The 22,074-nt window shown below is 52.7% G+C and overlaps 8 protein-coding genes and 2 non-coding genes across 10 annotated transcripts; 5 read left to right on the top strand and 5 right to left on the bottom strand.

Annotated features, from left to right (window-relative positions):
• Window positions 1–102: 102 nt before the first annotated feature.
• On the bottom strand, window positions 103–2,026 carry J4E86_004130 (uncharacterized protein; the record flags this gene model as incomplete). The annotated part of the gene is made up of 5 exons (XM_051444674.1): window positions 103–1,096; window positions 1,156–1,273; window positions 1,325–1,471; window positions 1,521–1,776; window positions 1,829–2,026. The coding sequence occupies 5 exons, from the start codon at window positions 2,024–2,026 to the stop codon at window positions 103–105; spliced, it is 1,713 nt and encodes a 570-aa protein (XP_051304299.1).
• Window positions 2,027–6,344: 4,318 nt separating this feature from the next.
• On the top strand, window positions 6,345–6,481 carry J4E86_004129. Its single transcript has one exon. It is a non-coding gene; the product is annotated as a tRNA-Arg (tRNA).
• Window positions 6,482–6,518: 37 nt separating this feature from the next.
• Window positions 6,519–6,606, top strand: J4E86_004128. Its single transcript has one exon. It is a non-coding gene; the product is annotated as a tRNA-Gly (tRNA).
• A 701-nt stretch (window positions 6,607–7,307) lies between these two features.
• Window positions 7,308–7,789, top strand: J4E86_004127 (uncharacterized protein; the record flags this gene model as incomplete). Its single annotated transcript, XM_051444673.1, has 2 exons — window positions 7,308–7,367; window positions 7,421–7,789. 2 exons carry the CDS (start codon window positions 7,308–7,310, stop codon window positions 7,787–7,789), a joined length of 429 nt encoding a protein of 142 aa, XP_051304298.1.
• A 628-nt stretch (window positions 7,790–8,417) lies between these two features.
• J4E86_004126 (uncharacterized protein) lies at window positions 8,418–9,075 on the bottom strand (the record flags this gene model as incomplete). Its single annotated transcript, XM_051444672.1, has 2 exons — window positions 8,418–8,818; window positions 8,988–9,075. The coding sequence occupies 2 exons, from the start codon at window positions 9,073–9,075 to the stop codon at window positions 8,418–8,420; spliced, it is 489 nt and encodes a 162-aa protein (XP_051304297.1).
• A 383-nt stretch (window positions 9,076–9,458) lies between these two features.
• Window positions 9,459–10,160, bottom strand: J4E86_004125 (uncharacterized protein; the record flags this gene model as incomplete). The annotated part of the gene is made up of 2 exons (XM_051444671.1): window positions 9,459–9,617; window positions 9,669–10,160. 2 exons carry the CDS (start codon window positions 10,158–10,160, stop codon window positions 9,459–9,461), a joined length of 651 nt encoding a protein of 216 aa, XP_051304296.1.
• Window positions 10,161–11,912: 1,752 nt separating this feature from the next.
• J4E86_004124 (uncharacterized protein) lies at window positions 11,913–12,986 on the bottom strand (the record flags this gene model as incomplete). Its single annotated transcript, XM_051444670.1, has 2 exons — window positions 11,913–12,724; window positions 12,770–12,986. The coding sequence occupies 2 exons, from the start codon at window positions 12,984–12,986 to the stop codon at window positions 11,913–11,915; spliced, it is 1,029 nt and encodes a 342-aa protein (XP_051304295.1).
• Window positions 12,987–13,408: 422 nt separating this feature from the next.
• J4E86_004123 (uncharacterized protein) lies at window positions 13,409–14,590 on the bottom strand (the record flags this gene model as incomplete). The annotated part of the gene is made up of 3 exons (XM_051444669.1): window positions 13,409–13,716; window positions 13,766–14,107; window positions 14,164–14,590. 3 exons carry the CDS (start codon window positions 14,588–14,590, stop codon window positions 13,409–13,411), a joined length of 1,077 nt encoding a protein of 358 aa, XP_051304294.1.
• Window positions 14,591–16,739: 2,149 nt separating this feature from the next.
• On the top strand, window positions 16,740–20,451 carry J4E86_004122 (uncharacterized protein; the record flags this gene model as incomplete). The annotated part of the gene is made up of 5 exons (XM_051444668.1): window positions 16,740–16,955; window positions 17,162–17,182; window positions 17,547–17,968; window positions 18,018–19,422; window positions 19,474–20,451. The coding sequence occupies 5 exons, from the start codon at window positions 16,740–16,742 to the stop codon at window positions 20,449–20,451; spliced, it is 3,042 nt and encodes a 1,013-aa protein (XP_051304293.1).
• Window positions 20,452–21,308: 857 nt separating this feature from the next.
• Window positions 21,309–21,657, top strand: J4E86_004121 (uncharacterized protein; the record flags this gene model as incomplete). Its single annotated transcript, XM_051444667.1, has 2 exons — window positions 21,309–21,459; window positions 21,509–21,657. 2 exons carry the CDS (start codon window positions 21,309–21,311, stop codon window positions 21,655–21,657), a joined length of 300 nt encoding a protein of 99 aa, XP_051304292.1.
• Between the last annotated feature and the right edge of the window lie 417 nt (window positions 21,658–22,074).

Below are 22,074 nucleotides of genomic sequence, written 5' to 3'. Positions count from 1 at the left end.
GTATATGACTCCGGCCGAAATATGGCACTGCGGTTTGCGACGAAATGTTGTGTGCAAGGAAAGACCGCTGTTGAAAAAAGGAAAATTTGCGCGGTTGCGCTGTTAACCGCGTGCGAGCCATTCGCGGGATCGAATGCGCGGTAAGGGTTTGTGGAGACTGCACTTAGCTGTCCCACGTATGCGGATCACGGTGATCTCGCTCGAGTCTGCTTCGCTTTGTAGCGCAGAGTCACCTGCGTCGCCGTTCCGTACCCGTGGTGCTGGGCATGTGCATAGGACTCCCGCACTGTCAACGGCGTCTTCATCGTCTTCCAGGTATATTGTGGGCGCGACGGAACTTCCTCCGTCTTCGCTTTTTTCTTCAAAGAGACCGATCTCCTTGTCCCAGATTTCATGTCTGCTTTGCCTCTTCAATCCTAGACTCTTGACAATCTCTTCGAGCTCCGCCGCACTAATCCTGGCTCTTCCGCTCATCGCCTTTTCGAAATCGGGATCGGAGTCTTTGGGCGGGGAGTATGTGAAGCCGCTGAGTTGTGACCAGTCGCTCACTCTACGTGTGCTGACGGTAGATACGGAGAAGCGCGAAGATGGTCCTGGTTTTGTGACCCTACGAGGGCTGGATCGGGTTGAGGGTGCTTCGATGTCGAAGTCAAGGTTAGATTCGTCGTCGTGAAAGCGTGTTAGGCTGTTGTTGTTATGGCCGTGAGAGGGGAAGTATGCTGTATCAGGGCGGTAGATAACTGTTTGGCCAGAATAGCGAGAGTTATACGAGTTGTAGGAGTCATCCATCTCCGGCTCGTAAGACTCGGAGTAGCTGGGAACGAGATCGTCAACATCGCCGTGAATGAGGTGAACAGTGCTGCCGGCGATGGGGCCAGAGATGGCGGCCACACGCGGGGCTTTGCGGGGTGTATCGAGAGGATCACGGATTGCTCTACCAAGAGGCACCAAAGTACTGAGGTTGACGGCTATCATGGCAGCTAGGAATTCGATCATGCCCCAGGTAGTGAAATTCAAGTCGAAGTTGTTGCGATGGCCAACGTGACCCCAAGAGGTGTAGACCGTTCGGGTTCTGATGATGGCTACAGCGCATACACTGCAGATGTGTTAGCGGCCAATACTTCAGGGGCACCTTTGCGAACTATGAGAACATACAAGAGACCCAATAATAGAACTGCGAGGATGTGTAGCTTGGCTCCAAGATTGGAAGGAGTACCGACGGCGATGGGTAAAACAACGACGACCATCAGCACGTTGGACGCTGTGTTGATCGCTAGACGAATGGGTCAGGTCTGTTTGTTGGAGGCAAGAGTGTTGTACTTACAGTAATTCGCCATGGCCCAAATCTCGGACTCGCTTTGCGACATACACAATGCCGTATTATCGCGCGAGAGATCCCAAGCCGCCACGAGCGGTACACACTGAGCAAGAAGCGATGTGAACCATTCAATTGTGTGCCAGAACACGAGTACTAGGTGTGTCAGCTTTTGCTCCTGAAAGCTAGGTTGATTTAGACATACGGATGAGGCAGATGAGAAGGAAAGTGCGTCCCATCTGTAGATACGACTGGCGTCTAGCACTTGTAAGAGGCAAAAGAGTGAAAGCAGCCGACAGCTTCACGAGACCAAGCCCAAAGATGATGAATGAGTTCAACGCCCACATCCACGGACCCATTTGGACGGTCTTGCTGGCGGGTAAGACATAGTCGTCTTGCTGCTGTCCCAGACCGAGCTCTACGACTCCAGTGAACGTGATGAAGATTCCTATTGTGCATAACTATTCTGTGTCAGCAAATATGAGCCATGTCATTGAACTGCACTGAACTTACAGCGGCCAGAACCATTAGTCCATCATCGATGCCGAAGGAGCGAAGGAGCTTTCCACGAGTGAAGGCTCTGAGCGAGTAAACCAACAGCGCGGTCAAGACCAGCGTAACGACAATGGCAAGATGAAGGGGCCCCTTGTCGTGGACTAGCCAGGGCAGCGGAGTTTCTGTTTTCGGGACTGCGCTGGCATCGACACCCATTGCGTGAGCTGACGGTAGCAGTGTCCTGTTTGCTCCGTGTGTTCATGCAGAGTTGCCGACCAGGCGAAGGTGAGGTGATTGAAACGATTGAATGTCTGATGAGAAGTACACGGGTGAAACGACTGTATGGCAGGAAGAAAGGACTGTGGTCGAGAGGAATAGAGGGGCACGGGATGTTTAGAGGAGAGCGTCTTGTACGACGAATTGGACATGGCGTTTCAGCCCGGGGTACCACCGCAGACACAGGCGCGTGGTTCACGGCTCCTCGCCGACGTCGCTATAGAGATAGCAAAGCTGCGCATGCACAGTGGGGAGCCAATCGAGTTGTCATAGTCTGCAAGGTACGCGAGCGGGGTGTTTTGTTTTCCCGTTGCGCCTTTGGATTAGTCCTCCACTGCAGGGCTTTTAGTGCCTTCCATGGTACAGCCCAGTCGCTCTAGTAATGCTATCGGGCGCCTGGGGACGGGATTATCAGGTACCGCTTCGGAAGGCTCCAGGACGCGACTGCTTTTCTCAAGGTTGACCCTCTTTGCCAGGGGCCAGTTCAGGGCTCTGGAGGGTCTTCCTCAGGGTCAATACGGTGGGCGTCCCCTCCCGCATACCAGCGTACGCTACCAAGTTCGCACCAAGCACAGCAAGTAACATATGAGTCCTCTGAAGACGAGATCTCGTTCCGATGGGAGATTGCATCATCGTGAGAGAGTGGATGCGCCTCTGTCTCCACACCATGCAGCCCGAAACAGCAGTAGTGAAGATTGTGGCTTGGAATCGAAGCAGTAGCAATGCAGCATTGCAGTACAGCCCCAAAAGAACAAACAGAAAAAACGAACTTCGAAGTCTAATGCCCTCCAGGGATGTATTTGTGAGATGGGTTCGTGTGGATGGGTGGAGAATGGCGCATTCTCTCCTGCATGCGACTGGTGGATCGTCGCGTTGCTTTTGCTCGTGATCTTCAGATTGACGAACGGGTATTGCGAATTCCAGCGCCACAACGATATGCGAGATGCAGGAGACCTTGCAAGCACGAGGTATCATCGATGGAAGGTCTGAGACAGGCTGGACTGCGGAGGTCGCACTGAGCCACGCGAGGAGGCGCATTACAACACCGATGTCTCCAATGGGATAGACTCGTGGCTCACTGGCTACCTAGGCATCGGCGGTGCATCTCACTTCAGATCTGGTGGACATGATGAAACGCGATCCTAGAAAAAGCATTGATGCGTTGGTGTGCGATGGGTTCATAGAGTTGAGGGGGTATTGGAGGTGGTTAGAATGGTAGCGAAGGTGTCGCTCCAGTGGCATCGAGGATGGTGGCTTGCGCTTTGTCCGTTTAGAAGCTGGTGGCGGGGAAGGAAATCTCGACGAGCCGGCCTTGGCACGCTAACTCGACCCAACAACTGGCGCAGACAAGACGCTCTGAAGCTATCCTTCAATCCTACACTGGCGTATGCGCACAGCACAGCGTCTGCCGCAACCCGACCCAAATGTCTCCTCCCGGTCCCGCAGACCATCAACACACAGTCCCGTCAACCCCTCCGACGGGCCTCGAGCGCTGCGACTAGTTACAGACGAGGATCACTGAGCCTTTCGAGATACGCATCAAACTCCCATCTACCGCACAGGCGCTCGATCTTCGCCCTACACCTAAAAAGCCCTTGAGGGGGTTCTATTTTGATGCGAAAAGGCCTCCATGGTGTGACTGTGGAGAAACACGCTGGTTGCACGAATCCCGGAAGTCAGTCGACGCATGTACAGAGCCGGAGCGATGTGCACGCTGTCTGGTCAAAATCATACAGACCGGTTGTTTGTTTGAGCTTCGGTGAAGCATTTGACGGGCTAAGGCTAATGTTGTTCTTCGCACTTTTCCATTGTTTCTTGGTATACTGAACATCAGCCCTTCATCTCAGTACCCTGCGACAACCACTGCGATTGCAACTACCGTTGCCACCTGTCCAGCTATCACCCAAGACCAGCGCGCACCGGTGCTCTCCAGGAGATCCCATGGCTCTTCTTCTTCGGGTTCTCGGCTACCCTCAGCCACATGGTCGGGTGTGACGCATACGACGTGTGTCTCTGTCGTGCCGTCGGCAAGGTAAGCCGCGAACACGGATGGTACAGGCCGCTTGACGGAAACGTCATACGATTCGAAGCTACCGGCCTCACGGTCCCGTTGATTATATTTGATTGAATAAGTATCCATGAGCCTTGTGTGAAATCGCTCAGGAACGTGTTCTCCTGGTGGCGGTTTATCATCACATGTCTGGTTCGAGAAGCCAAGAACTGGGGCTGCGTTGATTCATTAGCAATCAGCGCTGTCAGAAGGAAGATGCAGACACTCACTCCTCACAATCAACGGGGCCAGTATTTCGCTGGGACAAGCATCTCTGATTCGATCGCTGTCGATGTCCTCACATTCCATGCCGTCCATGGAGACCCCAGAAGTCACAGGTGGAAAAGAAATTTCGCGTAATACATCCATGCACTCAGCACTCAGCACACCTTCGCAGCCGTTCTCGCCTGTTCCTGTAGCTGAAGCATTGATGGCTTTAAACCGATGGAAGCAACCCATAGTTACGCTTGTCAACTCTGGATGGCTGATATAAGCAGTAGTCGAACTGTAACTGAACCCTTGGCGGTCATTCACGGCGAGCGATATGTACCAGTCTTCCTCGGATGTCATCTGAAACCCGGTCTGGCCAGAGGAGTTGTACGTAGGCGTTGTAATAGGACACCATGGTGTGTTATCGTTGAGCTGGGCGAAACAGGACTGTAAGAGAGTGATTGCTATGAGTAAATAGGCGGGTAGGAAGTTTGAAGTAGCCATCGTATTTGGCAAGAGGTCGTAGCTGCGGAAACGTATCAAAGTAAGCAACGTGACCATACTATATAGAGGACATGTTAGCAATGGTGTACTCCGGAGTAGTTGGCTATGCTGCACAAGAGTCATAGTTGCCCGCCTGAAGTGGTCAGGACTAGGTTGATTGGAAGCAGTATACCCGGCAGCGACTACTGCGCCGTACCCCATGTTCATTGTTTATCGTACACTAGAAGCTAACAGGCAGAGATCCGTGGTTGAAGAATAAGGCAAGCAACACGCCGCGCCGGATGACTGCCGGCTTGGCGCAGCTGCCCTCAAGACCTGCGGATAAGAGACAGAAAGCGCTTGAACATGTTATCGTGGTGGTGGCAGTGCTAGAGTATGGGGTTTAATGACGTCGATTTTGTGGATTCGATGTGACTTGAGTCGCATACAAATCTACCTCACCAGGTCACGCGCGCGACTGAGAAGCTCAATTCCACTACATACCAAGCCCTTGGAGCTGTTGGATATTCAGATACCACAACATGGATACGACCGCTCTCCTTGCCCCAAATGGATAGCCTGTTAGGTACCTTACGACAGCGAAAAGCACTGAGTGCACATGCCTTCCGCAGAGACCTAAGCGCGCTCCTGCTATCGAAAGCCAGTGCGAGCTTCACGACGCGGGCAGCTTGATTCGAATAGTGCCCGGTGCCATCGATGGGCTTCAACTAGTCGCTCTCCCCGCCTTACAGAATTGGCATGGCCGCATCTCGCTCGTCCGGTGTCAGAGAGGTTAGATAAATTTACTTTGGAGACGTGAAATGTCGGTAAGAGTATGGATTTTGACGCGCCGCTTCACACATTTCCTCAAAAGTATTAATGAAGCGTCGTAAACGCCGATGTTCTTGGAGAATCGTGAGAAGCCTGGAGGAATTGCAGACATGAAGCGAAAATTGATACTAAAACACCCCGCTACCTCCGCGTTGGATTCCTCACGATAAGCCTCCCGAGGTCCTATTCGATTGGTATGCCGACAAGACGGCAAATGAATGCCCAGAGTTTTTTCATGGGACTAAACAGAATGGTTGCCATACTATGGGAGTGTTTGGAATCATTCATGACCCACGTCGAAGATACTTCGCCTTGCTGGATCAGAGTATGTGAAGATCGGTCGACTCCGGCGTAGTTGTAGGTAACAGCTCTAACCATTGGACAGACACAGGGTTCATTGATGAACGCAAGACATCTGGTGCATGTCGCCAAATCCGTAGATAATAACTAGAGTCCGCAGCTAGAGACAGTTGCAAATGCTCAGGTAATGAAAATGGTGTTCCTGACAAGGGTTGGTCGACATGCCCCACCATCGAATCCCCTCACTAGAGAAAAGTTTGCCGCAACACTGCCCCACCAAACCACCTCTTGCATACCGACAAACTTCAAACCTCGTTATGCCCTATTGACTGTCAATATATACGATCGTGAACAACAGCTTTCCATCATTACTAAGCAACAACTGGCCTAATGGCCCAATGGCAAGGCGCTTGACTACGACTCCGTTCGATATCAAGAGATTCCAGGTTGTAAGTAGCTCTCAGAAGCCTCCTATTCGAATCGCAAAGCTGACAGCCCCGCTGCGACCCCTGGTTAGGTCACATTCACAGCTCCAGCTGTCTTAGCATCCATCTTTTCGCATCGGTGGTTTAGTGGTAAAATTAGCCGTTGCCATCCTTCACAGGACAGTTTCGGCTAGCCCCGGGTTCGATTCCCGGCCGATGCATTCTTTTTGGCGTTCTAGACGTCGTCGCGGTGTTGTGGTGGTGGTGGGAGGTGTTGGTGGAGGTTGAGGATGGGGAACTTTTTGAGGTTTGGCGGAACACCAACACCAAGACCCTCCTGAACAAAGAAAACAGAATGTACGCGGGAGTCATGATTCATGCTTGAGCTTATTATCCTGCTGCGCAACGAAGTCACTGCAAATGAGTTATCCTTTAGCTGTCTTACATGTTCTGCTTCACGACCTCGCATGCCTCGTCGCGAACTCTCGAGCTGTGAAGCAAGTTCTGGTCATTCACTGCGATGGTCACTATCAACCCGTTCATGTCATCTCTGTACATCGTGGTATACTTTTACAAAATGCGCCAGCCACTTTCTGCGAAGTCACTGTTTTTAACCTCAATGCACACAACATCACTGCAATTGCAGACGATGTCAAAGTGTCGCCTTTGTTCGGAGTGCATGGAAGTTCTATCATTCCTAGCCTGCGCTATTAACAGAGCGATCCATGGATTGGTGAAGAAGGTAAGAGAGACCTGGGTACACCGCTCCTGCAATCACTCGGTGATCAAGCGAGAAGTCTCAGATATTTCAGCAATCGCAGGCGGCCACTTCTCGCTTCCTATATCATCGAAGTCATACGATTACTCGCCTGAGCCAGTACCGCAACCACAGGCAATCACTCAAGAACTGCGCCGAACCATCATGAATCCCAACAAGAACCTCCCATACCGCGAGCCAGCAACAGCGAAGAAGACAAATCAAGTGAGCGACGTCCAACTGCACACTTGCACCATTCCAGCGACTAACCTTGTCAGACGCTGCAAGACTTGGGCTTCACAAACCCACTAAGAGCAGTCAGCACCAACGCCAAAGATGACGGCGAAATCATATCAGCCAAAACACCAACTGACTCCAATATCGGCCACGCGAAAGGTTTCGGGGAAAGCATCGCCGAGGCGATGTCAACCGCCATGCAGCTCCCCATAGCAACTGCCAACTACCAGTTGAGGCAGGAAGTCAAGCGCTCGGCATCCAGTGAGCTCCTAAAGATTGACGATCTCAACATCTACCAAAGCGCATGCGCCGCGTATAAACTAGGATTGGAAAGAGGTTGGAGCAAGGAGAGATTACTGGAGTCGGTCGAGGAGTGGAAGGTGTTTGAGGCAAACTCGAGGCGGAAGTAAGACTGGCGCTTGGGAGAGATGACTTGCGAGGCGCTTGAGAAGAGACCTCGGGACGGTTAGATTTGGGTGGCTGGTGCAGGCCTTGGCACGCCTGTGACAGTGGCAATAAAAGCATAATCTCTGGGAAGTTCGTTGTCTCGTGCGTTGAGGTCTTGCTCTCAGAAAACTCATTGTCAAAAGACCAATGCCAGTATTCGAGTGTTTGGAGGAGCCTATATTGGCTTTGAGTCAGCTTGGAGGGGTCATAGCCCTCATGTTCGCACTGCTGGCGCTACGCTGCACTATGTGGATTTTAGCCGCTTTCTTCAGCATGGCGGGCTCGTTTTGGGGCAGGTCTACCAAACTGGATTTGGCAAGCATGAATCGCAGATCGTAGAGGGGATACATGGGTACTCTTTGATCACATTGCAATTAGAGAGATCTGATGAGACTAGAACTTGTCGTATCTGTCTTCTGCATATGCTTGAAAGTCACAGATGGTAGCTCCACCGTATAGCGTGCCTTTTGCATCCGCTTGATGGACGATGAGTAATACCCCGATCGGATGGTCAGCTCCTCTTCACCGTATCATTATGTCCTCTCCATTCGTGGTGCCAGCGTCGAATAACACCAAAGCTACACGAGCAGCCTAGCGATCCCATTTTTCCCGCCCTACTGCCTTCGCCATCTTCGCCATCCAATTCGAGGACTTCGCTAATACGTCCAACTCAGCTTTGCCTTCAGTTTTGTAGTGCATTTCGACCATCTCTTTCGCGACTGCAGAGACAGCAGCCCAATGAACTGCCTTTATGAGCAATCCATGCTTGCAATTGTGGCGCTTGGCGCTGTGCAACAAGGCTTCATTTATCTTCTCATCGATGTCGGACTCGAATATTGACTCGTTTTCGTATAAGGCTTTGGTTGCGAACAACAAGTCCAAGACGAAGTCCACGGCTCTATGCTTGTCGTCGACTTGATCAAGGGTGTCGATAACTTTGCGCTCGCCTGACACAAAGACGGGTTTGGGGGCCATGTGGAAAAGGACGACATCTTGATGGATTGGACAGGTATTGTTGTCTTCCAAGTGTTCAGCGAGACAATCACTGCAATACACTCCTTGGCAGGTATGTGATTCGCTTTGTATACGGCTGATCTCATCCACTGCTGCACCGCTGCATTAGCAATCGAAAATAAGAAGATGTCCGAACTTTGTCCTTACATGTGAAGGTTGCTTCGCATATGTCACAGACGACGTCTTTGATGCTCTGCTGGATGAACGTCTCGCGGTCCTTCAACGGCGTGTCCATGGTCTTGGTGCGCGCGGGGCCGGAGGTGTAAGTAATCAGGTAGGCAAAAGGCAGGCGTTGTTTGTATCTCGTAAGTCTTGGCACTCATAGTGTCATCAACGGTGAAGGCGCGGCAGCGATTTCGTGGTGAGTGTGAAATTGGCCCAATGCGGTAAGAGCGCGCAAACGGCTTTGCTCAGCGCCAAATTACTAAGAAGCGGCGGTAACTGTATAGTAGTAGACTATCGTGAGGCTTTGATACAGGAAGAAAATATTAACGGTACCGCCGCATGTACGACTACAGTTATCGGGCGTCTTCGACTCGCAAACAAGAAAGAGTACTCGGCTTTGGTACAGAGCGCGCAAAGCAGGTGATAGAGCTGACCGAAAGCTTCCTAGACGTTTTACTCCGCCGAATCCGCCATCGACATATCATCGTCGCCATCTTCAACATCTGACGCCTCATCATCTGATGGTTCATCACCTGACACCTCATGTTCCGATTCTTCGTCTCCAATCTGCCATTCCAACACGCTCTCGACGTTGTACAAGTAGAATCTAAGCTGCATTCCTATTAGTGGAACATAGCTCCCATTCCTATAGTGTTCTCGCACCATCCTCTGAGCTTGTTCCCTGATTCCAGGCCAATGGTCACTGAATATAAAGAAACCAGGAACCATCCTAGCGTTGATATGCTCTTCAATGTCAGAGTCGTAAATGACCTGATCTCGTTCGTAGAGCCTGTACATGGCACGCCACATGTTCTTGACGAATGTCTTGGCCGGCTTCCAGGTCTGGATCTGGTGAGCCATTGTATAATGCGGGCCTACTATGTCTCGTGCTCCTTCGACAAATTCGGGCTTGTCGATTTTGGAGAACAGCTGTTCTCTGCAGATGGGACAGGTGTTGTGGTTGTCCTGGTCGGATTTTATCCATTGGGTCAGACATTCTATTCCGAACGTGTGTTGGCAATTCGTTGTCTTGATGGATGCTGCTTGATGTTCCGTATCAAATGGCTCTGTACAGATAGCGCATTTGTCGTGGACGACGAGGTTGTCCCTGAGAAAGTCGCGGCGCGAAGGTAAGTTTGTGTTTCGTGGTGTCATGGTTTCGCCCTTTGGTGATACACTATCGTTGGGAGCGGATGTGGTGCGATGGAAGTTTTGTGGATTGAGAACAAAACACCAGCCGACTTATAGACGGCAGTGGCGACTGAAGCATGAATGTTGAATAAATGCGGGGGACACTAAGCCGGATGAACGTTGGTGTTGCACTAGTAGTGACTTTGTACCTAGGTACATTGACCGGATTACCACCGCTACTTCGTTCAACTGACGTTCACATGACAGGGACGACATCATGAAAAGCATGGCAGCTGCTGGTTCAACAAGCTGAAGCTCCAGTGAACGAGGGTTTCAGCGGCGACGGTCATCTTCCCATAGACGGTTTGGCGGCAAAGAGAAGACAGTCTTCAGCTCCCTATGTTCAAGAGTGTCGATCGAAGGGCGCGATGGATGTAAAAGCGATGAGCCTTTCCTGGCCGGCATAGCAGGTCGAAGAGTCGGAAAGTCGACTGACGCATCCCACCCATGTGTCCCTCTGAACACGGGGGCAGCATGGACAGGAGTGATATCAGCCACAGGCTTGACATCCGGCGATGATGGGTGCAGCAGTGTCGACTGCTTCCGCGGCTTGCGTCTGTCTCCATGACTACGAGGTGATATTAATCTGGCGCCGGTAGTCATTGCGCTGCTTCTCCTTCGCACAGACGTGACACCACGCTCTGACTCAAGCCATATCGTATCCTTGAACGGAGCGATTATAGAGTCAATCGAAGCCCGTCGTAGGAACTCTTGCTTGAGATTCGGATTCCAGCTCGATCTGCGCTTCAACGATGTGCGATGACGCACATGGCCACGTTTGCGTTCCGCGAGGTGTCTCGTTGGCGCTTTTGGTGGTACTGTCGTTTTGGGCGATAGCGGTGGCGAGGGAGGATATGCGTCGAGATTGGGTTCTTCATCTTCTTTGGTGAACGTCGTGCCCTGGAAGTACGAGGCTTCGGTGTCTTGCTCGTGGCGGGTAGGTGTTATGGATGGGCTACCTTCTCCGCGCTTCGCTATTCCTCCTCTCCGTCCATTCGGCCTAGACCCGCTAAGTTCTCGGGAAAGGGTCTGATAAACGAGGTCGCCGTTGTGCATTTCGAGAACTGCAGTGTTTTCTGTTGTAAAGATAGGTTGCGCCTGATAAGATTAGGTAGACAAAGCGTCGAGTGATTGCGCCAAAGATATTTACGTCTTCAGTGTCTGTTGTAAAGTATGCGTTTGGGGCTGACAAGTACAGGGAGTCCAAAAAGGCGGTGCAGAGGCGGTGACTCGAGTTTTCTATATAATGACATGGTTGGAGCACGGTTGTTGTTGTGAAGCGCGGGCTTTCGCCCATGGTTGGTGCACTGTATGTACAACCGTTGGTACAGTCAATTACCGACACGCACGCACTCCAAACTTTGAATACCGAAAAACAAAAACTTGTTCGACTGAGAAGCCGACCTTTTTCGTTAAAATGGCTTTAGTATGATTTATCATGTCTTTTATCCGGTTCATGGGGAAGATGAAGCCTTCAAAGGTTGCCTGTGTTGCATGGATGGTATATTTACTCGCGCGCGGGTACGTCAACCGAGTCAAACCCATGGCCGGGGCATGACGTTGCTTCTGTAGGGCTGACCGGTTGGTAGACCCTGCTTGCAATATTGACGCCCTGTGCGGGTCTGGAACGGACCGATAAATGCGCCCGATCGTTGTGCCCTGCATGTTTTGTTCTCTCAGCGGTTCTCGTGGTGTCAGTCTCTGTAAATGAAGCGTTCAAAATACGTCCATCTCCTGGGTGACACGCTTCCCAAACCAGTCGACCAATTCGTCGCCGCCGCCTTCATTCTTGCCGCTGAAGAAGTCTGTCATACGCATGTCGTTGCCGTCATCTTCAGCAGGCCAGTCAATAGCGACATCCGCTTTTTTCCCTTCCAGTAGCTCTTTCGCAGTTCCCCACGAAAAGCGCGTCTCGCTACCCCAGCCAAAGAAAGGGTCCATATTCTGCTTCAGCCAGGTCGTTGTCCGCGCGTCTGATGGGTATCCAGAGCCCCAAGCCACCTTGACTTCGGCATCTTCGTTCGCCGCTGTGTTGCGCTTCTGGTAGGGCTCGTAGCAAACATCTAGGGCCGCGTCACGGGTGACTTTGGCGCATACTGATGCTGCACTGACGACGGGGTATAGGCTGTCAGCTTTCTTCGCGACTGTGATTCGTATCGTGGGCCAGATCCTCTCTAGTTTCTTCTGATAGATTTCTGGTCTGCCAATTGTGTCGATGTAGATCTCCTTGACGTTGACGCCTTGTGCCAGCACTCCCTTGATCAGGTCGATTGTCGCATCCATGGCTTGCGCATTGAGGTTGTATACATTTGGGGACAGCATGTGCGCTGAGATGTCTTGTGCAGACATTACGCGTGTTGCCCATCCACCAGCTTCGTAGAGATCTGAGCCCTGGGTGCACAGTTTGCGCATCAGGTTCGAGCGGACTTCGGGAGTCAAGACTTTTGAATCGTCAAAGTGGTGCGTTTCGGCGAGAAGGGAATGGTGGAGTTCAATCGGTAGGTAAAAGAGGGCATACACCATCGGGCCTGTATGCGTTAGGGATGAAGAAGACTTTCACAGGAGCCTAGTACCTAGGACTGGACCTCGTCCAGCCTCATCGACACCTAGCACGACTTCTCCAGACATGTCATCTGCGACCTGCTTGGGTATGGGCGAGAAGTGCGAATATGACTTCCCGCCAAGAATGCCTGATTTGGATATTGAAGGTGCCATGAAGACATCTGAAGGTGGTGTTTCCAGCTCAATGTCTTGGGTGTCCATCTGAACATCTTCTTGTGGTTCTGCCATGGTTTCCGTCGTCTGTTTTAGCGGCTGAGGTCGTGTGGGCGATGTTGTGTGTCGTTGTGGTAAAGTGGTCGATTGAGTGAGACGCGACGCGTTCCTCGGCGGTTTGGACGCGACTCACCGATACGCTAGCGATGTGAATGGCACCGGCACACCTGCACCACGGCAAAGCCCACACACACCTTATGCGTAGGGCACGGCACAGTGCATGCAGTTTTCTACGCTTTTCCCCCAAACCTACTGTAAAGGGTTGGTTCGCACCGGCAAGTCATGTTCGTACCACCACACAAAGCGTTTCGCTGCATGAGTGCCGCCGAGGCCAGCACATTTCTTCCCGGGGGCCGCATGCAGTGTGTGATGGGTGTGGTACTTCCTAGCACAACACGCTAAAGTTGCGAATTCTCACACACAGGATTCCATTAAACTTATTTCACGGTATTGTAGATCGTCTTGCTCACGCCGCTTCTGAGACTCTCTTGTACCCAATTCGGCAATCCCCTCAGCATGCTGACCTTGCCCGCAGCGCTTGGTAAGATGATCTGGCCACCGCTGCAGCTCATGATTTGTCCGACAATTGCATCGGCAACAGCAGTCGGCTCAAGAATGGGAGAACCTCGCCTCTTGAGTTCCTGCTCCACAGGTTCTATCAAAGGTGTACGGACCCAATTAGGGTGTATGGAAGTCATGAGAACGTTTGGGCTGTTGTAGTGGTGCTTGAGTTCCTGGGTGAGCGCTAACTTGGGTCAGCATACTGCAGCTAAGAGATGGGACAAGGAACATACTTTCGTGGAAGCTTAGAATAGCCGCCTTCGTCGCTGTATAATCTGCCAGGCCAGCGACACCGATGAAGCTTGCCGTGCTTGCGATCGTCACGATATGGCCCTTGTTGTGTCGGAGCATGTCTGGCAGGAAAGCTTTGGTGGTGTACCAGTTGCTGAGGACGTTTACATCGAAGATCTTTCGGAGGTACGCGTCGGACGTAGTGAGGATGGTGTGGGATGCCAGAAGCCCTGCATTATTGATGAGGATGGTAGGTGCCCCCATCGTTTCTTTGACCTTCTCGGCGACTGAGTAGACTTCAGAGGAGTCGGTGATGTCACACTTGAAGAACTTGAGGCCGGCGTCTGTCGTCTTCGTTAGTACCAGGCAGCTCAGCGTAGTGAGTATTCATGTGTCTTACATCCTTGCAAACTTGGAGGCAATTGCTGAATGTCTAGCACTGCCACTCTGATTCCCTTGTTGATCAACCTCTTCACTACCAGCTCTCCAATACCACTGCAGCCTCCTGTGATGACTGCGACCTCCCGGCTCCAGTTCCATCTCGCCTTTTCACTTCGCAATCTGCCTGCGTTCAGGGCAACATGATTAAGCTGCTTGTTGACGACTCTTGCTGTTCCAGCTATCAGGCACCACTTCAAAGCCTTCACGAGCTGTGCATAGCGAAACGGGTCCCGAAGTGCGCGGATCCGAGTAGTAAGTTGGCTGCGAAGTTGTGTAGGCCCTTTCGTCAATACCCACAGTAGAGCAGCCGTGACTAGAGGGTTGAGTGTGATATGGCCAGCGGTTGTTCCAGCGATATTAAAAACGTGTTGCAGTAACTTCGACATATCTACGTTTGCATCCAATGTACGAAAGTCAGAGTGCGCAACCTGAGCATTCCATCGGAATTGTCACTTATGCATGATCTCCAGGTCTATATAGCGCGCTGCGGGTCCGATCGCGTCAAAAGAGGGGACCATACGACGCCAAATGTGTCTAATTGAGCGGACTTGGAGCCGACGACGTCGCAGCCTCGGCTTCGCATTCTCTTGTGCTTGTGCAACTAGACATTGTAAGAAAGTTTCGTTCGAATAGAGGAGTACCAAGTAAGCTCTAGGGAAAAGATTGCAAGACTCTTTACTTGTAGGCAGCCTTACAGGGCACTTGCATGAAAGTGTACAAGTGCTTTAGTGTGTAGGCATGCGGACCAGCAGAGCCACCAAGATTGCTAAACCAAAATGCGCGTTTACTATCTGTGGTAGAACATGACGTGCCTCGCAAAATCATTTCTTTTTCTTCATTGCAACCTGGATCATCCTTCGAAGAACGCAGCCACTTCGGTGACAATGCACACCCCGTTGTGCAGTCACTGGCACCCTGCATCTGTCTCCGAGGCTATTCTGCAGGAATGCTGTGGAGGGTGGCAAATAGGAACGGCAGGCGCAGACGTGCATTGCTTCTCGGGTGCAGAGGTCCGATGGCGTGGCTACCTGATTGGTCGATGGCACACGTGTTGCTGCTTCCTGCTTCGACAAACTTTATGAGGAAGTCGCAAGTAACAGCCTGCCAACCAGACATGAATTGCGCTCGATGCCTCTGGATGCGTTACTTCCTCTGGCCATGTTACATACAGGAGCGCCGCTTTGGCCTGCTTTTAGCCGGTTCCACGAAGCCCACCCTGATCCCCCTGCTGATTGGCGGATGCAAGGCGCGTGCGGGGAAATGCCTGGTTCTCTATTCTGAAACGAGAGCGGTCAGGCCCATCTAACCGCATCGGCTGCATGGGAGAACGAGGCGCCTCATTTATAAAGATCGCCATTGTCGCAAAGAGATGGGCATTTGGTGAGATGCAAGGCCAGGGAATCCAACAAGAGTCGGTCGATGTCGCCTACCGATAAATAAACCAAACCTTCGGTAGCAGAAGACAGTCAGAGACACACTCAGTCCTCCTGCACGACATGTCTACCAGAATGGCGCGGCACGCGTAGCGGCATACGTCGGTGTTTGAGACGATCGATGCCCCGCCAGTCCTTCGGCCGTGGAAGCTACACTGCCCCTCCTAGTACTTATTGCGGTACTACTAGATGCTGCAACCCTGACTGGCTGGGGGACTCTTGGGCGAAGAGCTGCCGGATGACGTGAGGGCATTGCGCACCGCCCGCCGGCATCTCCATCCCACTCCAGGGGCCTGGAACGCGCTGTAGAGAAGCATTCAGAACCACGTTTGCCGCGCATATCGATTTAGAGTGGGCCGCGTTGGATAGCGGAAGGCTGTGACAGCTGCGTCAAAGGCTGGGACGACACACAGAAGGTGGGTTGCCAGATTCGATTAGCACCGCGTTCCGAAGCCATGACTACAACGTATGTTTAATCCTGGGATGCGATGCGCGTTTGCGTGCTAGATAGTCTCTACAGTAGCTGCGCATGTACAGTAGACAGCTGCGGGAGAACAGGAGGGTCCAAAACCTCAATTGGGCAGAGTACGCGACCAGCAGATGGGCAATATGTGCGGAATCCCACCCAGCACTAGTTGAGCGCCACATCGTCCCCTGATCAGTGATGGACCCTGAGCTTTCGAGTCCAACGCTCCACTCCCGCACCATCTATAGACTTGCTCTTTCGGCGCCTGAAGTTGAACTGTTGGCCAACCCTTCCAGACTTGCTCCGACTGTCCTTACCCACGACTCGTGCTGTGCATAGGCCATCGAGTGCGCGCTGCTGCGACCCGCACCACATCGACTTCCGTTCCTGCCTACGTACCGAGCCTCCAACCACGCTTCCGTCCCGACTCTGTACGACCACAAACAGCGAGCAGCGAGGGCAGCAAGGGCATTTGCCCCGTGTACGAATTATCTGTATGTAAATGCGCCTTCCGTGTCTCCAGCGAAGCGGTCGCGGCTGCCATGTGAACTTCACACCGCCCGCCAATCCCCCACACCAGCTCCCAGGGCAGTCGCGCTGACGTGACGGCAGTGTATTTCTAGTATTCTAGTCAGTATGGCCTACCAAGGCATGGGAGGAGGCAACGGCCTCAGATCCCCGCGCGAAGAGCAGTCGTTCCTTTCCCTGAATCGCGCCGCTCAGAACGGCGATGGCCGCGCGACCCTGCAGCGCCGCTTCACGACCAACAACATTCCGACCATGAGCACGCCTCTGTCGCCAATCGGACAACAACGTAGACAAGCGGCAGAGCCGGCCGAGTTTACTACAGCGGTATGTGGGCACTCTCGTACACGTAAGAGGCGGATGTTCAGTGTTGGGGCTCCGCGGCGCTTTGCATGTCGGTACTCAGTAGCTACCGCAGCCATGTCGGATATACTTGAAACGACATAAAGTGGCTGCGCTGGTAGAGCTGCTGTCCGTTAGCTATTATACATACGCGGTGACCAAGAATTCGGGCTAACGACCAATCCCAACAGACGTACCACAAGCTCCAAGTTGTAAGTCTACTTCACTGCGTCTTTCTGCGTCTCTCACTTGTCACCCACAAATCCTACTGGAAGTAAGATTGCAGTCGTTGCCAAGGCCACCTGTCCAGGCGACGCCCATATTGACCAACAATTGTCTTTTGCCTTTGTCTCTCCTACACAACAAAAGTCCGCCGCCTCTCCAAAAGCTAGCTTTGCTATCATTACTCCTGTACATTTCTCTGTCTCATTTGAGACCCTATTCCCTATCTATATCCTCATCTCTTCCCATCTCTTCCCATCTGCATCGTCTTACGTCACGAGCGACGCTGTTGCCTCACGACAAACGCGCTCAAACACCCTCGCCGGTCCGTGTGACCAGCTAACAGCTTGCTAGCTTGAGAGAAAACGGATCGAACACGAGTATCTCAAAGAAGCAAAACGGCGATTCGACGCTGAGATGGAGCTCCTCAACTTGCAAGCCCAGCACGGCGAGAGTGACACCAACCGATTCTCGGCTGATGCTCACTACGGCGGACCTGCGCATAGCCAGCCCACTACCCCGCCCGAGTACAACGAGAGCAACGGGTTCCCGTCCGCTTTGTCGCGTCCGAACCGTTTCAGCATGTCCAGTATCAACCCGGGTATGACCACACGCGGTAGCCGTGCCAACTCCCAGGTCACTTCCCCTCCCGCCAACTTCCAGAGCAACGGCAACTTGCCTTCGCACTCGATGCCAGGATCTCGTCGCAACTCTGAGGAGGAGCATGACGACTTCGAGAACGACGACTTTACTCCACTGAGTCCGGCCGCGCGCAAGTAAGTTGGCTCAGCACAACATCACCTCAAACACTGCTAACCCAAATAGGAGCAACCGCATGTCCATGCCCGTTACTAGAATGGACTACGGCAACCGCGGAAATCTTCCAGATGTGGGCTCGCTTCTTGGCCATATTGATACTGCCGGCTTCTTGTTTGGTGATGACGCATCAGCTGCCACTCAAGACCAGAAGGCTTTCCTGCAGATGGGTAATACCAAGGACGACTTTCCAGTCTTGGTCCGCCGTGATGGTGCTGGTAATGGTACGAACCTCTCTGCCTCTTCCGCTGCACTTGATTTGGCCCTTTCACAGTCCCCTGGCCCGGATGCTCAGTCCACTGCTTGGAACGGACACCGTCATCGTCAGGCTCAACAGTCCCTTCCTGCTAACACTTTCCGTAAAGCTTCTCAGATGGACGACTATGAGTCCGGTCGATCCAACGGCGCCGAGATCACTCCCAAGAACAACCGTCGCTCGGTGGAGTTCAGCTTCAGCCCCAAGAACAATGAGTCCAAGCGCTCCAGCTACGGTGGCCCGACCAACGGCATGCCCAAATTGACTCAGTCGTACTCTACAAACGACGTTCCGACCCTGAAGAATGGAGCGAACGGCGCCAATAGTATCGGTTTCACGCACTCGCAGCAGTTCCACAACCACAACGCTAGCCTTGGTCGCATTCCGTCAAATGTGCTGTCCAACCGTAACAGCCGCGATCTCTCACTCGGTAATCGCGAGTCTGAGTACCGTTCTCCGCAGTCAGGCTTGCACGCAAGCGCTGCACCTTTCGGTCCTGGTATGACTTCAGCTGCCAACGGCAACGGCGGAGTCTCGTCGACTGTCGGTTCACCAGCCATGTCACAGTACTCGAGTGTTTCCGCTGCCAACCCAGGATACTATGGATACGGCATGAACATGCTGAACGGTGCTTTGAATGGTCTCAACCTTGGAGGTGGGCCCGGTCCTCAGTACGGTGGACCCACTGCTTATGCTCCCAACGGCATGTACGGTAACGGACCGTCGCAGTACAACCCATACGCTACCTATGGCCCAGGTGGTCGTGTACAGGACAGCCAGGCTCGCGTCATTCAGAGCCGTCGTCTGCAGAACGACGCCAACAAGTACATGAACTACGATCTGAAGACCATGCCCCGTCACGAGATCTACAGTTTGTGCAAGGATCAGCATGGTTGTCGGTTTCTGCAGAAGAAGCTCGAGGAGCGCAACGCGGAGAACATCCAGATCATCTTTGATGAGACTGCCCCTCACGTCGTTGAACTCATGACTGATCCTTTCGGCAACTACCTCTGCCAGAAGTTACTAGAGTACTGCAACGATGAGCAGCGCAACACTCTTGTCCGCAACGCTTCCCCTGCGATGGTTCAGATCGCGTTCAATCAGCACGGCACTCGCGCTTTGCAGAAGATGATCGAGTTCATCTCCACCGATGATCAGGTATGTTACGACCCCCGGTATTCTCCCACTTCCGAGCTAATTCGTCCCCAGACTCAGATGATTATTCACGCATTATCTGGACAGGTCGTCGATCTCATCCAGGATCTGAACGGCAACCACGTCATTCAGAAGTGCCTGAACCACCTCAAGTCCGTGGAGGCCCAGTTCATCTTCGATGCTGTAGGCGAGAACTGCATCACTGTTGGTACCCACCGCCATGGATGCTGTGTTCTTCAGCGTTGCATTGATCACGCCGTCGGTTTCCAGAAGGTCGATTTGATCCGCAAGATCACTGCCCACAGCTTCCACCTTGTGCAGGATCCATTTGGCAACTACGTGGTTCAGTACATCCTCGACCTCAACGATGCGGCCTTCACGACCCCCATGTGCCAGGGCTTCCAGACCAAGATTTGCGAGTTGTCTAAGCAGAAGTTCAGTTCCAACGTCATCGAGAAGTGCATCCGCTGCGCTGAGCCGCACGTCAAGGGCATGATGATTGAGGAGTTGCTTGACGTCGAGCAGCTTGAGCAGCTCATGCGCGACTCTTACGGCAACTACGTTATCCAGACTGCACTCGAGTTTGCTCCCGCCGAGCTGTGCGTGCACCTGATCGAGGCCATGCGTCCGATTCTGCCATCCATCCGCCAGACCCCTTACGGTCGTCGCATCATGAGCAAGGTTAGCGAGCGCGAGAGCCGCCTGGCTGCCTACACTGGCCGTACTTCATCTGGTCAAGGTTCGCCCGGCGCTGGGCCAGGTTCTGAGTCGAGCTCGGTCTTCAACCAGGCCCCGGCACAGTACCAGCCTCCCAACGGTTCCTCTGGCTACCAGACACCCATGTATACTGCAACCGCAAACTATGGTCCGAGCATCATCTCACCTCAACCTCACCGCCAGCCGCACCGCTTGAGCAACCCGCACCACATGCACAACCCTGTTCAGGACAACCGCCAGGGCTACGCTGGCTACCAGCAGCAGCACCAGTACGGCATCCCTCAGGCCAACGGCGGCAACGGCAGCTGGTTCTAGAAGAGCCAAGCGGTCAACGAGGTTATGATTTGACGAGCTACGGTCTGTCCAAAAGCACATCACTACGCAACATGCTTACCAGTAGAGTACACTGGTGTTGGCGTTGTCATTTTGATGGTTTGATCTTTCTTCCATGTATCGGTCCTGTCTGTCTGATTGGGCGGATCGATCTTGTATAGTACGACTACACGAGCATCATCGCGCGGCCTAGGCAGCATTCGGCATATTCGGCGTACGGATCTGGGCTACACGGCGTTCTTCCCTTCCCCCTTCATTGATTGTATTCTATCCCTTCATTTCCCCCAGCCATCACTTGTCTTCACGATACGGCACCTTTGTGCACTAAAAGGAACGTTTCAGCATGAGCACGAAAACGAACAGCACGAGCACTGTCGCCGTATGGGCGGCCTCTTCATTTTCATCTACCCCTTGCAATGGCACTTGCCGTGAGCCTGGAGCTAGGTGGCAAGTCTATGTACATGAATACAGGATCATATTCCAAACTTGATATGCACTTGCGTGATGTTGTACTATCGTCGGGGTGAATGGAAACAACAAAGACAGGGCAGTGACGATGTTGCAATGAATTGTGGCCAGGGTTGCATCGATGTGACGAGGGGTCCAGCGGAGCGACTGCCGTGTGACATGTGAGGCGATGACGCGCTTTGAACTTCGGCTCGGGACCAGCCATTTGAAACATGCACCTGCCCAGTCGCTCCTAGACACTTACAAACCACGCCGAGCACCACCAGTAAACCTCTCGCGACGTCCAAAAGCATTTCAATACGATAAGACGGCTGCCTGACGCTCTCACTATTCTCAACCGTCTTCCGCAGCCCCAAGTCGCCCAAGACATAATGCGCTTCGCCATCTTCTCCTTCCTCGTTGCGTTCCTCGCTGCCTTCGTCATGGCCAGCGCACCCCACCGCTCCGTCATCATCAGCTGGCCCAACGACACACCCGACGACATTGTCGAGCAGAGCAAGGAGGCTATCCGACAGGCCAAGGGTACGAGGCATGCGATACCGGTAGAGGACATGTGCTAACATAATATCAGGCGTCATTACCCACGAGTACAACATCATCAAGGGCTTTGCTGCCACCGCCCCCGCTGCCGCTCTCGACATGGTGTCGACTTTGAGCGACGTGTACAAGTGCGAAATCGAGGAGGATGGCATCGTTACCACGCAGAACAACAAGGAGTAGGCCGGATCGGGAAGGAAGAGGGCAACAAATTGGAAGGAATGACCCTTTATTTAATTGCGCTCATGATTATACGACTGGAGTCTGGAGTCTACTCTTGGATCGGACAGGGTGGAGTTGGACGAGAATGTCAACTAGACAATCCATCAGTATTCTAATTTCTGTAGAGCATATTAAACCCATCCTCAACATTGACTGTGATAAACACAGCAAATTCATTAGCCCTACGTATCACCATTGCAGATTGTTGCTACGCCAGAGAGTGCTGTGATCACCGTAGGGTAAGATGGAGGAACCCTGCAGCGGCTCTTTCCCCGCGGGTGTGGCCTGCCCGTGCACGTCGTCTCAGAACAGCGGCGGCTTTATGCGCGTCATGTTCCGTCTGTCAAAAGGCAATTAGGGAATGTCAGGCTGATGCCC

The sequence above is a fragment of the Alternaria arbusti genome (genome assembly GCF_024043155.1).
Source record: "Alternaria arbusti strain BMP 1465 chromosome Unknown scaffold_4, whole genome shotgun sequence".
Lineage (NCBI taxonomy): Eukaryota > Fungi > Ascomycota > Dothideomycetes > Pleosporales > Pleosporaceae > Alternaria > Alternaria arbusti.
Note: the sequence above shows the minus strand (reverse complement) of the source record. Positions and strands in the feature narration are given on the sequence as shown.